This window comes from Triticum urartu, chromosome 6A (genome assembly GCF_056163025.1).
Source record: "Triticum urartu cultivar PI428250 chromosome 6A, HENAU_Tu73, whole genome shotgun sequence".
Lineage (NCBI taxonomy): Eukaryota > Viridiplantae > Streptophyta > Magnoliopsida > Poales > Poaceae > Triticum > Triticum urartu.
In genome coordinates this window covers 29,068,472-29,084,848 of record NC_141878.1, presented here as the reverse complement: position 1 = coordinate 29,084,848, position 16,377 = coordinate 29,068,472, and the positions used below count along the sequence as shown (strand labels likewise).

The 16,377-nt window shown below is 44.8% G+C and overlaps 1 protein-coding gene and 2 pseudogenes across 6 annotated transcripts; 2 read left to right on the top strand and 1 right to left on the bottom strand.

Annotated features, from left to right (window-relative positions):
* Positions 1 to 688: 688 nt before the first annotated feature.
* Positions 689 to 2,596, top strand: LOC147963495 (uncharacterized; annotated as a pseudogene).
* A 5,695-nt stretch (positions 2,597 to 8,291) lies between these two features.
* LOC125514213 (transcription termination factor MTERF8, chloroplastic) lies at positions 8,292 to 11,685 on the bottom strand. Of its 5 annotated transcripts, none has more exons than XM_048679498.2 (2): positions 10,335 to 11,685; positions 8,292 to 9,538 (listed from the first exon to the last, which is right to left on the bottom strand). In XM_048679498.2, the coding sequence occupies exon 1, from the start codon at positions 11,569 to 11,571 to the stop codon at positions 10,384 to 10,386; it is 1,188 nt and encodes a 395-aa protein (XP_048535455.1). In that variant the 5' UTR covers positions 11,572 to 11,685; the 3' UTR covers positions 8,292 to 9,538; positions 10,335 to 10,383. The 5 variants fall into 5 exon arrangements, with proteins under 5 accessions (XP_048535455.1, XP_048535458.1, XP_087385021.1 ...); XM_048679501.2 differs by having other exon boundaries at positions 8,292 to 9,535; XM_087528895.1 differs by having other exon boundaries at positions 8,292 to 8,502.
* A 330-nt stretch (positions 11,686 to 12,015) lies between these two features.
* LOC125516072 (uncharacterized) lies at positions 12,016 to 14,936 on the top strand (annotated as a pseudogene). The gene is made up of 2 exons (XR_015609214.1): positions 12,016 to 13,549; positions 13,667 to 14,936. The product of XR_015609214.1 is annotated as an uncharacterized LOC125516072 (transcript).
* Positions 14,937 to 16,377: the final 1,441 nt, after the last annotated feature.

Sequence of the window (16,377 nt, the reverse complement as noted above, 5' to 3'; positions counted from 1 at the left end):
AAAATGTTTGCGTGATGTAAAAAAATGTGTCAAAACCTTAACAGAATATATGTGGCATGTCCTTGAAAAAAGTGTATGCAAATTTAATAATGTTGAACCACGTAAAAGAGTGTTGTGTAGTTTATAAAATGTTTATCATCATTAAGAAAATGTAAAACATGTAGTTGAAAAAATATTACCATGTATTCAAAAAGTTTTGAAAACATGTAATTTATAAATGTACATAATATATTTGAAAATATCAAAAGTTTATCAAAAAATATTTAATGTGTGCGTTAGAAATGTACATTGGGTACTGAGAAAAATTAGACATGTATAAAAGTGAAAAAAAGAAATGAAAACGCAAAAGGATTTGGCAGCAACCAGTGGCAGCAAAATTTCAGGGGCGAAATTTCGTAATGGTTGAAACCAATGGAATGACAGGGGCGGACGAGGATTTGGCAGCAACCAGTGGCAGCGAAATTTCAACCCTCCGCCCGGCGAGTTTGTCGAGGGTGCCACATGACCTCATTATCGTCAGTGGGGTGGTCGGGGAGGGGACGGACGGAACCCTCCTTCGCGTCGCTCATATGCTCCCAAGGTTTACCCTAAGCAGCCGATAATCAAACCGGCAAAGACTGACGATGGGGCGGCCGCGGCGAAGGAGACCGTGGCTTCTGCTTCCACGGCTTCTCTGCCAAATGCTGCGATGGCGGCGGTGTCTATGCCGGCCACGACACCCACCGATGACAGAAATGGGATGAGCGACAAAGGTGGTGACAAAGCTGAAAACATGAGGGCTAATAAGGTGGCACGCAAGAAAGAAAAGATGACTTGTTAACGATGTGGGCTCCTAGGTCACTTTGTGATTGACTGTACAGAGGTGCTATGTGACATCTGCTTGAAGCCGGGACACTCATCTGACGATTGTCCGCTTCTAGTACCCACACCTGTCGTGAATATTTATGGTGTCTGCAACAATCAGCTTATGTTCTTTAGGACTTCTCGTACGATCTCGGTGACCCCCACATTGGAGAGCTCGAGATTTGGTCTGGTGAGGGTGACTAAAGGGACTTTGATAGTGGAATAGGTGTGTCAGCAGCTCAGACGGCTGGTGTATGAGTCCTTTCACTGGTCTCCTGTCAGGGTGGAGGATAAAGTCTACAGGGTTGAGTTTCCTAGGAGATAGGATCTCAATCATTTGCTTAAGTGTGGACTCAGTAGGGTGCCTGGGAGCACGTGTATCCTCGAGTTTGACGAGTGTGCAAAACCTGAGCCGACAGGAACACTGCTGGAGAAGGTTTGGGTCAGACTCACTGGTGTTCCGGAGACTTTGCTTAATGAATTTCTTATTGTTTCCAGGCTCGGGTCTTTGTTCGGTAAAACAGAGAAGGTTGATATGCCATATACCCGTATGCATGGAGTTGCTAGGATACTAGTTGGTGTGGTGAAGGCGGAATATGTTCCGGATTTTGTGCCATGGTCATATGATGGCGTGAGCTATGATTTGGATGTTGAGGTTGAGGAGACTCCTCTTGCAGATAGTAACATTGGGGACATGGATGTTGATACAACCAAGGATGGTGACGGAGACGGGAATGGTTACCAGGGAATGGACGGAAATCCCAAGGACCTATATAGGGAGAAGGCATCGACTAGTAAATCCTCGCAGTCGACTGAGTCGGGGACACACAAGGGGTCGGCCTCCTTGTCCACTCCAGCGGCCTCTCTAAGGTTTGGTTCTTTCCAGGCGGCATCCGCGCCTACTCGCTTGTGGAGCGATCGCGTGGAGATGGAGGATTCTGATGCTGGATTTCCTTTGGAGGTGGTTCAGGATCATCACAGACAGATGGTGGTTGAGGATGTACCGCAGCTGTCATCGTAGGAGAGGCGAGTCACTCCTGAGATGATAGACACCCCTCCTTCTCAGCTGGAGGGCGCCCGGTTCCCTGCGACTCCCCAGTCGCCTCTTGCGACTGGCTCGACACAGGTGGTGTCCACGCTGGTCAGTGATGCGGATCAGATTGGTACTGGTTCTGACGCCCTGGCTGATGCTTCACCGACGGTCCAGCCCAGGGTGTCGCCCATCGCTTGTGACTCATTCGGGCATACGGCAGGCGGCCATAGCCCGGCAGGAGTCACTTTGGAGGACGTGATCGCTTTTGGAGGTATTCCAGACCCTTTGTCTGGTGGCAAGCGCTTTAGCCACCGGATACAGGACCAGCCAGACGCGGATGACATACAGATGGGGCGGGCCATGAGGGCCGCCAAGCTTCGAGACACCGAAGTTCATACAGGTATGTCAGTTAATACCAGTTATTCAATTCTTCACTTTTCGAAAGACGATAATATTGATAAAGCCAACAACTTAGGGATTTCTCTTGGTAGTAATGAGAAAGAAACCACAAAATCAATTAATGACTTACTAGACCTAGAGACTGATAGAGGTGTGGATTTAATACGACATCTAGCAGCGGTAAAACCTATGAATGAGGCAGATATCAATGATCTGGGAGTAAATGGGCTTCAAAGTCTCTGTGAGGATTTAGTCCCCACGGAGGGCTTGGACGCCGAGGAGGAGGATATGGTTACAGAGGGGTATGTGGCCTCTTTGTAGCCAAAGGCCACTTTTGTCACCGATGTTCAACATGTTGAGGACATGAAGGATAAACCAAAAAAAACCTGGACAAGGAAGGCTTATCCTACATCGGCGATACGTCTGAGTGTGAGAGTCAAACAAAAGAAAAAATTCCATGATGAAATATGAAAGGGATATTCTGGAATAGCAGAGGTCTAGCAGACTTGGCTAAAAGGAGATTCCTTAGCGATACATCAGTAGAACAAAAATTAGATTTTATGGCTTTGATGGAGACGGGTAGAGATAATTTCACTCCTTAGTTTCTCAACACCTTTTCGGGGGGCGGGGGGGGGGGGGTGAATTTGACTGGCACTGTCTACCTCCAAGGGGGAAATCCGGAGGGATACTACTTGGGGTGAAGTGCGGAACTTTAGAAGTGCTAAATGTGCTCCATGGTGATTTTGCTCTCAAATTTCGTGTAAGGTCGAAAATTGACAGTTTTCGATGGGCTTTGGTGTCCGTATACAGTGCGGCACAACCAGAGCTTAAACCTGAATTCCTCGCGGATCTACTTCGAATCTGTGGGGATGAAAGGTTGCCCATTTTGGTTGGGGGAGAATTTAATATCATTAGAAGACAAGAGGAAAAATAATGACAACTTTGATGAGAGATGGTCATTCATGTTTAATATGGTAATTGAAAGCCTTGATTGGAGGGATATTGACCTCACTGGTAGGCAATTCACATGGGCCAATTCTTTGCATGTTCCTACTTACGAGAAATTGGACAAAGTTCTCTCTAGTGTCGAGTGGGAACAAAAATATCCACTGGTTACGGTTCAGGCCTTACAGAGGGCCATCTCTGACCACACCCCACTATTGGTTGATTCCGGGGAAGCGACCCATGTGGGAAACAAAAATACTTTCTTTTTCGAACTGGGATGGTTTGAGAGGGGAGGATTCATGGAGCTCATTGCGACTGAATGGTCCAGAGACATGGGAGGGTCTTCTAGTGTGGAGAGATGGCAAAACAAAATTAGACATGTCCGCCAGTTTTTGAGAGGCTGGGCCAAACATCAAAGTGGTTTATATAAAGTGGAAAAGGAAAGATTGATAAGAATTATTAATGAACTTGATGTGAAAGCAGAATCGATCTTTCTTAATACTTCTGAGAGAGATATTAAGAATGAGGGCGAGAAGAAGGTGCAAACCCTCATGAGAGAAGAGGAGATGAAATGGGCGCTTAGAGCAAAAGTGTCTAAAATCGTCCAAGGGGGTGATAATACACAATTCTTTCACATGATTGCTAATGGGAAGCATAGGAAGAAAAAGATAATGCAACTAGAACAAGACGAGGGTACAATTGTAGGACAAGAGAATCTAAAACTATACATTTCTGAATATTACAAGAAACTTTTCGGAGCACCCAAAGAAAGTTGTGTCTCTCTTGATGAGAATGTGACCGGGGACATACCACAACTCAATTTAGAAGAGAATGAGGTGTTGTCTGCCCCGTTCACTGAGAAAGAGGTGTTCGATGCCATAACACAAATGAAACATAATAAAGCGCCCGGGCCAGACAGGTTCCCAGCCGAATTCTATCAAAGATGTTGGCATATCATAAAGAGTGATCTCATGCCTATGTTCCATGATTTATTTGAAGGCCACCTAAATTTGTTCCACCTCAATTTTGGAACAATAACGTTGTTGCCAAAGAAGGTGGAAGCCATTCGCATTGAGCAGTTTAGACCAATTTGTCTTCTCAATGTAAGCTTTAAGATCTTTACAAAGGTTGGCACGAATAGGTTGACGCAGGTTGCACATTCGGTTATGCAACCCACTCAAACTGCTTTCATGCCAGGACGACAAATCCTAGAAGGGGTGATAGTCCTACATGAAACGTTACACGAAATCCACTCGAAGAAACTCGATGGGGTTGTATTCAAAGTGGATTTTGGAAAAGCGTATGATAAGGTCAAATGGCCCTCCCTACAGCAAGCCTTACGTATGAAGGGATTCAATGAAACCTAGAGGTCTCAAGTTGATTCATTCATACAGAAAGGCAGTGTCGGATAAAGGTCAATGATGGCACCGGTCATTATTTCCAGACTCGTAAGGGACTAAGACAGGGAGACTCCATGTCTCCTGTGCTGTTTAATATCGTAGCAGATATGTTGGCAATACTTATTAGTCGGGCCAAAGAGAGTGGCCAAGTAGGAGGTCTCGTTCCCCATCTTGTAGAGGGGGGGGGCGTCTCCGTCTTACAATATGCAGATGATACTATTATTTTCATGGAACACAATCTTGCAAAAGCTAGGAATATGAAGCTTATTTTATGCCTTTTCGAGCAATTGTCTGGGCTCAAAATCAATTTCAATAAAAGCGAACTGTTCTTCTTTGGGAGAGCTAAAGAAGAATAGGGTAATTACAGAAGCTTATTCAGTTGTGAAATGGGATCCCTGCCCTTTAGTTATCTAGGGATCCCAATTCACCATAGACGGTTAACGAACAAAGAATGGAAATGTATAAAAGATAGATTTGAAAAAAATGAGCTGCTGGAAGGGCAAGCTCATGTCTTACGGAGGAAGGCTGGTGTTGATTAACTCGGTTTTGACGAGTTTGCCAATGTTCCTCCTATCTTTCTTTGAAGTACCGGTAGGGGTACGGAAAAGATTGGACTTTTACAGATCCCGTTTCTTCTGGCAAAGCGACGAGGCCAAGAAGAAATATAGACTGGCTAGATGGGATATTATGTGTAGACCCAAAGACCAGGGCAGGTTAGGGATCGAGAATTTAGCGGTAAAGAATAGATGTTTGCTTAGCAAACGGTTATACAGATTATCGATGGAGACCGAAGGCATGTGGGTACAAATCTTGCAGAATAAATACCTGCATACTAAGACTTTGGCCCAGGTGAATGCAAGACCAACAGACTCACCCTTTTGAAAAGGGTTAATGAAGACAAAAGTAACTTTCTTCCAGCGGGTGAAGTTCTTAATTGGTAGTGGTACTTCTACTAGGTTCCGGGAGGACACTTGGTTAGGGGAGACGCCCCTGGCCTTACAATACCCCTCTATATATAATATTGTGCAATGTAAGGAAGATTATGTCGCCACAGTATTAAATTCAGTACCACTTAATATCCAATTTAGGAGATCTCTTGTAGGGGAACATTGGAATGCTTGGCTACACCTAGTACGTAGGTTGATGGATGTTCAACTTTCAGATCAGGCGGATACAATTAGTTGGAAATTAACCACGAATGGAGTATTCTCTGTCAAATCCATGTATTTGGACATAACTGATTCTGGGCCATTGTCGAGATCTTTGCACATATGGAAAATTAAAGTTCCACTCCGCATCAAGATCTTTATGTGGTTTGTCCACAAAGGAGTCATCTTGACCAAAGATAATCTGATGAAAAGGAATTGGGTCGGTCAATCTAGATGTTGTGTGATCAAAATGAGACAATTAAACACCTCTTTCTCGAATGTCCACTTGCAAAACTGTTATGGCGATCCATCCATATAGCTTTTAACGTTAATCCTCCAATGAGTATAAACACATTATTTGGGACGTGACTTAATGGAGTAGACATGCACACAGCTAAACATATTCGGATAGGGATATGTACATTATTATGGGCTATATGGAACACTCGAAATGATATGATTTTTAATGGGACAAAATTCACTAATTTTTTGCAGGTTATCTACAGAGCTACAGCCTGGATCCGTATGTGGTCGTTACTCACTCATGCGGACTACAGGGAGCTTATGGTTATTGGGTGTAGCCGATGGGAGACGGTTGCACGGGCTATCTTCAGCCGATTTGGATGGCGAGCTAATAATAGGCTAGGTGTGTAGGCATCGTAGCCTGTTTTTTATAGTCGGATGTGGCGCTTTCTCGCCGGGTGTGGCGTTTTACAGTTATGTTTATCTTTCTTGCTCAGATTTTGAGATTCCGTGGAACTTAAGACCTTGTTTTGATCTTAATAATATGACTGCATGCATCAATTGATGCAGAGGCCGGAGGTAAGCCTCATTTTCAAAAAAAAAAACCTAGTCACTGAACAAAGCACTAAGTATAAGGTTGGGACAAGTGTAAACTTTGAACATCCAGTAAGTCAAGTGTGTCCCTAAAAAAAGTAAGTCGAGTGTGGCAGCTTTGTTGTAGTAATTATGATCCTACAAATCAGAGGAGTTGTCACTTGCAACAACAAAAAACAGAGTAGTTACATTCTCAAAAAGAAGAGGAAAACAGAGGAGCTACAAATCAGTAACCGAAACACAATGGTGTCAACTGAACGAAAAGTTGCAAATTCATCTTGCGCTTCATGGTTCCTGTATCCATCAACTAAAACTCCTTCAGTTGTAATTTGACAGTGAACAAGACCAGTAGGAGGCTTAAACAAGATAAACCAAAGTGCAAATATGATTAGGACCTGTAACTATTTGCTCAACAGTTAAACTAATCCTTGAGTAAATTTTGTTTTACTAGCATGCTCTGTGTTTTTAGATCAAATTGTTCGTCTGCAAGAAAATTGAACATTGTCATCCCTGATATGCACACTGAATAACTCCTTCAAGCCAAATTTATTTTCCATGAACACTTTGTGAGATGACTAAAGCCATGCCAAGCGCTGAACATTATCCTCTGTAAAAGGCAGAAATACCATGTAACGGAACAAAGCTTCTGTCTGGGACCTGAGAGTTCTCTAGCTTATTTTATCATAATTATTTTTCTCTGAGAATTTCGATTTGCCTCTTTTGTACAGGTCCCAATTACTTCTCATGTCACTTTGGTGAGTTTTCCACTGTCATGCTCGCTTATATCTAATTCAAAAGATGGACAAATTCGAGATTTTACACAACATATGTCCAAATTCAAGTGAAGTGGTCAAACCTGATGTTCTCTGAACCCCGCCGGTGAGAAGAGCATTCTTGAATTAGTTAAGTGTATTCATAATTTTCCCTTACAAGAGCATTTGCAGTGCATACTTTCCAAAAATCAACAAAATATTATTTGTGGTTATAGTTATACCAAGAAATGCACTGCCATCACGCGACATTATCCCAGCAGATTCGGAACGAACGTTGGGACATGTGTAAACAATAGCCATGTTTGTTATTGTTCCACTTTGCAAACGTTGCTTTGTCCTTGTTTGTTGTTGCTTAAACCGTGGAAAGGCACCACAAAGAGTCAACAGTTCTTCAACAATTACATCACCTTTTGTTGGAATAAATGGCCACAACAACCGTCATGTGAAGTTTGGTGAAGGAATGATGTCTGGCACAGATACCATCTTCATTTGGCAACCTTCTATAGAGAACTACCTCACCTGTGTAGCAGAAACAGAGTTGGCTGCTAGAGGGAGAATGCATGACCAAGTGTGCGAGGAGAGCAAAAATGGTGAGAATGATGAGTGTATAGTGCAATTTCCCGGGGAATGAGAAGCATTGGGAATTTGATTGAAACGGCTGTGAAGCAAGTATCTCTGGAGTCCTCCTCTAGTCCTCGAGAGTTGCAGTCTGCATGTAGCCGACTCTACACTTCTGAGTTGGTGCAATTTAGTCCAGATAATGTCGTTTTAGTTGACTCACCAGAGTGATATGGTTGAATTGAGAAAGCTATCAGGGGCGTGTACAAGTCTGAAATATAGCCATGCTAGCTAGCCCATGCTAGCTAGGCACTGAACAAAGCACTGAGTATAATGTATAACGTTGGGACGAGTGTAAACTTTGAACATCTTGTAGGTCAAGTGTGTCAGCTTTATTATCGTAATAATGATCCTACTAACCAGAGGAGTTACATTCTCACAAAGAAGGGGAAAACAGAGGAGCTAGAAATCAGTAACAAAAACACAAAGATGTCAACTAAACGAAAAGTTGCAAATCCATCTCACGCTTGACGCTTCCTGGTTCCTGTATCCATCAACTCAAACTCCTTCAATTGTAATTTGACAGTGAACAAGGTCAGTAGGAGCTAAAACAAGACAAACCAAAGTGCAAATAGTCCTTGAGTAAAATTTGTTTTCTTAGCATGCTTTCTGTTTTTAGATCAAATTTTTCGTTTGCAAGAAAATTGAACTGTTGGTCTGCAAGAAATTTAAAACTGATGATTCGTAAGAAACTGAGCCAAGGAGTCACCTTCGGCCGGCGGACATTCACAGATAGTCTTAGAGCTCAAGCAAGAAAAGATGAGCAAGTATGTACTCCCTCTGTAAACTAATATAAGAGCGTTTAGATCACTAAAATAGTGATCTAAACACTCTTATATTAGTTTACGGAGGGAGTAGCACCTAGTGTACAGATGCCCTTATATGACACTGATATAATTCCATTGTTTTTTTTTAATTTGCCTTCTCATGTATCTGTGGGTTATATAGATTTGTAGAACATTGCAAGCTGGTTGGTTGGCTCCAGATCGGGCAGGTAGTGGTGTTTGGGGTACAGGAGAAATCCCTGCCGGTTCATCCGGCACCGACGCGGTGTCGCCTGCAGGTGCCGCCATCCTGCCAGGTCCTATAGCCTAAGTTTTGTTCTGGTGCAGAGGATGGCACTGTTCCATTTTCCAGTGACAAAACTGACTTCTCTCATTCCCAGGTGCGAAACAGAAGCCACGCGTATAATGATAAATCTGAACCTTTCAGGTCAGCTTTATAAAAGTAGACAGTTAGAACACGATTGCACCACCTGAAAAAATAAAAACGAGATTTGGTGTGTGTATATAGTAGCTAGGGCAGCAAGGCAGATTCATTTAAGACACTGATCTGCACTGTGCTGATCACACACTTCTGCCTCTTAAAATTCAAAATAGAACAGATATTGCAGGTTTTCAGAAAGGTGCATCCGCCAGAGAGCATCGCGGTGCACACTTTCAGAAATCAAAAGATATCATTTGCAGTTACAGTTATATCAAGAAACACAATGCCATCTTGCTCATAAATGCACGATGTGGCTCCTTTCTTTTTCCCGATCTTCTGTCCATTGAGGGCCTCAAAAGGTTAGATATTGTTGAATTAAAGCCTAATGCATCATTCCCAGACCAAAAAAAAATCTATATAAGCACGATACAGACACCGACCAACAATACTTACCAAAAACGTGAGTGCAAACGTTTTTTTAGCAAAAGATCCTAATTCTGCTCAACATAGGAAGCCATATTGCATTCACATTCCTAAATTTAATTTAAGTAAACCAACTTATCAGAAGCACTAATCTCATGAAATCAACATCGCATTCTGCTTAATATCGTCAGTGTAGGCAAATATGAAGTTTCACATAAATTCATAAGATAAAAGCAACAACTATTAAGTCAACCTTTTTTCATTCCGAGTTAACATAAATCTTTGCAGCCTATAGAGTTGCCGAATTAACATAATATTATTGGAGATAAGGACATAGTACAGAGCTATGGATATATTGAGTTGAATTTCTTGCACCCTACAGAGTTGCGGAATTGCTTTCCATTTATCATTGCAATCTTCATTCATCTCATAAAGGAGTATATCATCTAGCTTCAGGAATGCTAAGAAAAGAAGATGCAAGCAGAAGGCTTGCAGTCGTCTAAGGATTTACATATATATCACGCCCTTTTATATGTATGTTATCTCAGATTTGGATCAACCTCAGAGACACATGATGGCATTAACATATCAGGATTCAGAAATCAAATAATCAGTTTCATCACGAATTAGCAATGACCAAACAAGTATCTAACAGACATATAACGGCCAACAGCGGACAAACAACATCCACTAAGGCAGGAATTAGCACCTTACCACACGAAGAAGAATTTTGGTTGTGCCATACGCAGTCCCAATTTTCATAGCCCATTCTTTGTTCCTGTCAATGTGAATCCAGTGGGCACCTCCCCTCGGCAAGCTGTGGCATAGTACTCAGCGAGGTGCGGTGCAGCTTCCTTATGAGGGTATATATACGCCTCAAAGAATGCCTTATCGGTTGCCCTGAAGATTGGATAGTACTTGGGGACGCGCTTGAGCAATCCATTTGCCATTAGAAACATTATAACATCGTACCTGGGCCTGAGCCGGCCCTCCAGGCTAAGACAGAGCATTACCGGCAGACGAGCAATGTAGGCCGGTTCCAACCCCACCTCAGAGATAAGGAACTCGGACTTACGCAGGAGCATGTCCTTTGATCTCCTCAGCAACGATGGATACCCAGACAGAGCAATCCGCACCTCGGCATCGGACCACCTGAACGTGTTCTTCAGGTAGTCCAGTTTGGCGGCGATCTCCTCCTCGCTGAGGAACGCGACGGCCTGCAGCGCTTCCCTAAACATCCCAGAGCCGCGGGGCACGCCTACACCTTCGGCGCAGGCTGCCATCGCCCGGACGCGCTCGGGGTTGGTGGTCAGAAGCCTCGGCACATTGACGCACAGAGAGGCAATATGTCGAACATCTACCCCGCACTCCCGCAGGAACGCGACATTGGGCTGGACCACCGTCCCGATGCTGCAGGAGAGAAGGAGGGGGCTGACCTTGAGCACCCGGAGGAGCTTGTCGGAGGAGCCGAAGAGGTGGTGGTAGTAGCGCAGCTTGGCGACCACGGATTTGGTGCGGAAGCAGTAGTCGGTGAGCGAGGCGAGGCGCGCGATCTCGGAGTGTGACAGGCCGAGGCCGGTGAGCCCGGCGACGATGGGGGAGAGGGTACCCTCCACTTTGGCGCAGAGTAAACTGGGGTTCCTTGCCACGGCGGCGGCGACGTCGGCCCTGGAGAAGCCGAGCCCGGCGAGGAAGGCGAGGACGGCGTCGGGTTTGGTGGGGGAGTTGAGGTGGGAGAGTCTCGTGGACGCCTTGAGCGCTCGCGCTCGAGTGAGGCCGCAGGTGGCGACGAGGTAGTCTTGGACGGCGAAGCCGCCGGCGCCGGGGTTTGCAAGAATGGGGGGCGCCGCGGTTGAGAGGAGGCGGAGGGAGAAGAAAGGGGGTGTGGTGGAGGCGGAGGGAGAAGAGAGCTGCTGGGTGAGGATGCACTTCAGGAGGCGGAGCATGGTGCAGACGGCGGCGCCGGCGCCGGCGCCGGCGAGCGGCTTCCGGTGGGAACTGACAGAGGGGATCGCGGTATGTGGTGATTTCTACTCTATTTCGCTTCAGTTTAACAGAAGAAAGAAGTCCATTTTATCCGAAGAAGAAAATGGGTGGTTCGCATAACCCCATGACATTTCTTTTCGATTCGCTTAATTCCCTAATCTAATCAATCCCGTTCAAAAATCATCATTTTCATATTTAAAAATCTAAGAAAAACAATTGACATACCACGAAAATCCATGACATAACACGTTTGTATACTAAAAGGGTTAATTGGATAAATGCCACTCCAATTTGCAAACTTCGAAAAATGCCACTCCAATTCTTGGATACATCTGTCGATGCCACTCCGGCCTTTTGAGCTGGTTTTTTTAAGAAAAAACGCTGACGTATACGCCCTGTATTTTCCGTCGGACGGAAATGCCCCTGCATCCATCTGGTTAACACGCACCGGTCCAGCCCCGTGCCTATCGTCTTCCTCGCGTTCCTTTCTTCATTCCCCTCCTCTCTCCCAAGAACCCTAGCCGCCGCCGCCCTGCTCCCCCGCATCCCGAGCCTCCGCCCTGCTGCTCCACATCCGTCAACCGCGCCCTACTGCTCCACATCCCGGTGCCGCCGTCCTGCTGCTTCTCCCCCCGCCGGGCAGGAGCCCCAGCCGACGCCTTGCTGTTGAGCGCCCCACCACCAGCAAGCGAGCATGGCGGTGGCCATGCTGGAGGCCACTTGAATCGCGCATCCTCGAGTGCCACTGCCGAAGATTTGAAGTAACCCCGCAACAATGTCATCCCCGGCCCCGAATTCTCAGTAAGTTTGTAGAAAAAATGCTCAAGTTCCACCGATTTGTTGCATGTGTGTTTAGTTCTTCCCCAATTGTTGATGTTTGATTACCCATATGATTTTCATAGGTACAGTGGCAGCAATGCTTTTAATTTACAAATTGTTGTGGAGGCCTTTTTCTGTACAAGTCCTGATGGTAGGAAGATTTATGTGAAGGGAAGGAATTTGCTATGGACTGTAGTCGTAGAAAAGTTCAGCGTTGATGCATTAACACGCCAGCTAGCTTTAGAGTTGAACATTGGCACTAATCAATTGGTGTTAGTTTCATATTTTGACAAAGTGTTGGGTGAAAATGTCAGGCTGTTGCATGATGAGCAGCACTACTTGATGTTTGATATGTATGCAGCTGAGCTGAAAGTGCCACTTAGTGTGGTAGTGGTGGATGTAATTGGATCTAGTGTATTCAATGGTGGATCAAAAATTGCAGATTTTGTTCCTATTAGTGTTGTGCCTAATGATGATCCATTGGTCATGGGCACTCAAAATTATGCAAATATAATCCAGTCGAATGATGCACAAGCATACCTCCAGACCGACACTACTAATTGTCCAACAATGCCAACTCAGCCTGCACCGCCTCCTATAGTTGAGAGTGTCACATCAGAGGTTGGAAGTACAAGCCAGCCTAATGTGCCACATGCTGACCAACAACAAGAACTTCAAAATCCTTCCACTGATCCATTTGATAACGAGGAGGAGTATGTTGGAGTTGATGATGAACATCTAGTAGGTGTTAGCATTCCTGAACCTGCCGTAGTGCAAGCACTGGCTACAACACCTGATGAGAAAGCTGAAGATGAGGAGGCCGAAGATGATATGGATATCTCTGATGTTAAGCATCTTATCCAGCAGGAGGAAGAGGTTACTGACATGCCTATTCAGTACAATGTGGCCACTGATCCTTATAATGCTGACATTAAAGTGGGGGCTCTTTTTCCTGACATTGTAACCTTTAGAAAAGCAATAAGACATCATGCTGTGGTAAAAGACTTTGAGCTAGCTAAAGTAAGGACTGATTCTACTAGATTCATGGCTAATTGCTCATATCCTAGTTGCCCTTGGCGCATTCACGCATCGAGGTTGCGTGATCAACAAGTTGTCATGGTATGCTTACTCATGTTGTAATTATTTGTGCATTTTCTCACCTTTCTCTTATGACTATTATATCCTACATGTATCCTGTTTTTGTGTGTGCGAACTAATCATGGCATCTTTGTGCAGATAAAGAAGATTCCCTCTGAGCACAATTGCCCTACTACAAAGCTTGTAGACAGCAGAATGGCAACACAAGGTTGGGTTGCAGAGAAGCTTGTTGATTGGGTGAAGAAAAACCCAGGAGAGGGAGCAAAGGCAGCGAAAACTAAGTTGGAGGGCGACTTCAACTTCAAGCTGAAGTATTCCAAAGCTTGGGCAGGTATGAAGATAGCTCTGGAACAAATGCATGGTAAATATGAGGATAGTTTTCAATTGTTGTTCAATTGGAAAGCAGAGATAGAGAAGAGATGCCCTGGTAGTATTGTTGAGATTGATTTGGTCAAGGAAAAAGATAAGTACTATTTCAATAGTCTTTGTAGCTTTCAAACCCTGCATAGATGGTTTCTTAGCTGGATGTCGACCATACATAGGAGTAGATGCAACTGCACTGAATGGCAAATATGTTGGTCAATTAGCATCAGCGACCGGAGTTGATGGACACAACTGGTTGTATTATGTAGCATATGCCGTATTTGATTCAGAAACTACAGAAAACTGGGTATGGTTTATGCAGCAGCTGCGCAGGGCTGTAGGATGTCCACCAGGGCTAGTAATTTCCAGTGATGCTTGCAAGGGACTAGAAAATGCAGTTGACAAAGTATTCCCCGAGTGCGAATATAGGGAGTGTATGCGCCATTTATACCAAAATTTTATGAAAAAATTCCATGGTAAAGTGTACACAGACCATTTGTACCCAGCTGCTAGGGGATTCACAGAGCACAAGTTCAGATGGCATATGCAAAAGATATTTGAGGCTGATCCAAGTGCTATCGAGTACCTTGAGAAACACCACAATAGGATTTGGTATAGGTGTGCCTTTGGTGTGGATAGCAAGGTTGATTATCTCACTAACAACATTTCTGAAAGTTTTAACAAGCAGATCAAAGACTTGAAAGGGCTAAATTTGTGTGAGCTACTAGATAGGATTAGAGAGCTAATAATGGTGAAGTTCAATGTGAGGAGGCATGTTGGTAGGTATTTGGCCGGCATAATCTTGCCCGAGGTTCTCAAGAGGCTCAATGCACTTAGTAAAACAATTGGGCCCCATAAAGTGGCGTGGAATACCGAACATGAGGCAGAGATTACACTATATGATGTGAAAGCATATGACCAGAGGCACACTGTTGATCTAAAACAGAGAACATGCTCATGTCGGAAATTTCAAGTTTCTGGGCAGCCTTGCATTCATGCATTGACTTTCATTTGTTCAATGAGGGGCGCAAAGATTATGAATTAATGTGAGTAGGATAGAGCAAAAACCCGTTGCGATCAGAATTTATTCGCATTCAACCCCAGGAACAAACAACCTTTTCTTTCCACATGTTAAGAGTTAAAAGTCGATGTAAAACCATTTCACCAAAATACACAAGTCGATATACAACCAGAGGAAAAGAAAAATATCCACTGTTATTTCAGTTCACAGTACAAAGCAAACCCAGCTAGTAAGGATCTTCAGATGGTGATGACTCCACACTTCTCCGGCGGGAAGTCATGCTCCATCAGCGGGCCCATCGACGAGCACACCAGGAACCCCTCCACTCTAGTCGTCGTGTCCATGTCGACGATCACTGTGTTCAGCCCCCCGGTCGATCGCATAGATCTTCCTAGCGACGACGGTGTTGGCAAGATCTTCAACGGCGGCATCTTCATGGGAATGTGTGTGAGAAGGCACATCGAAAGACATTGCACCCATGGCGGCCGGAGGTGCACCCATGCCTCCCATGAGAGAAGCAAAACTCATGCCTCCCATGGCGGCCATAGTGTCGGAGGGTGCTCCAAAGCCACCCATGCCTCCCATGGCGGCCGGAGGTGCACCCATGCCTCCCATGGTGGCCGGATGTGCACCCATGCCTCCCATGGCTCCGAAGCCACCCATGCCTCCCATGGCGCCGAGGCCACCGCCACCCATTGCACGAACCAAGGCTCTTTTTTGGATCAAGACTTCTTGTTGGGCAAGATTGACATACTCTTTTTGCGCCGCATTGAGGTTAGATGTGTCCAAGAAGAATAAGTGCTTCTCCCATTCCAACAACTTAGCTCGCTCCTCGTTGCTCACTTTCCTCTCCTCCAAAGCCACCTTTCTCTCCTCGGCCGCCACCCTTCTCTCCTCGGCCGCCAACCTCCTCTCCTCGGCCACGGCATCTTGGTTCCTTACCATTTTCCTCACCTCATTGGCTTCGACCCTTGCCTTCACAATAGCTTCCATAGCATTTTTGAGCTCATCATCTCCTTTCCTCTTCTTCTTTTCGGGTTTGTCTTTCTTGCACCCATCCGGTCGTTTTGGCTTCGAGTATGAAACCGAGTTGGGAGTGGGGCTTCTCTTGCCGTCATCACTTGATGCATCATCCTCCTCCTCCTCATCATTCATCTCAATTGCTCGCTTCCGTTTGTTGCTCAAATGCAAATCCTCCAAACCATCACGCTTCTTCCATTTCTCATCATCCTTTAACACTTCATAGCAATGAGGCAAGGTAAAGACCCTGCCTTTCTTGATCTTCCCCTTCTTGGTTGTCCTTGTCTCTTCTTTGAATAAGTTTTGTGCAATGTTGTACTATAAGAAAAACAAAACAAGTTAGCACTTCGGTCACCAAAAACAAGTATGATGAACATATATGAGATGCCACTTACTCGATCATCCTCATTTGTGCCACTTGGGTTAATCTTGTCAACTACCTTTT

Coding starts and splice junctions, on each gene's coding strand:
- LOC125514213 (XM_048679498.2), bottom strand. CDS start 11,571: ATGCTCCGCCTCCTGAAGTGCATCCTCACCCAGCAGCTCTCTTCTCCC.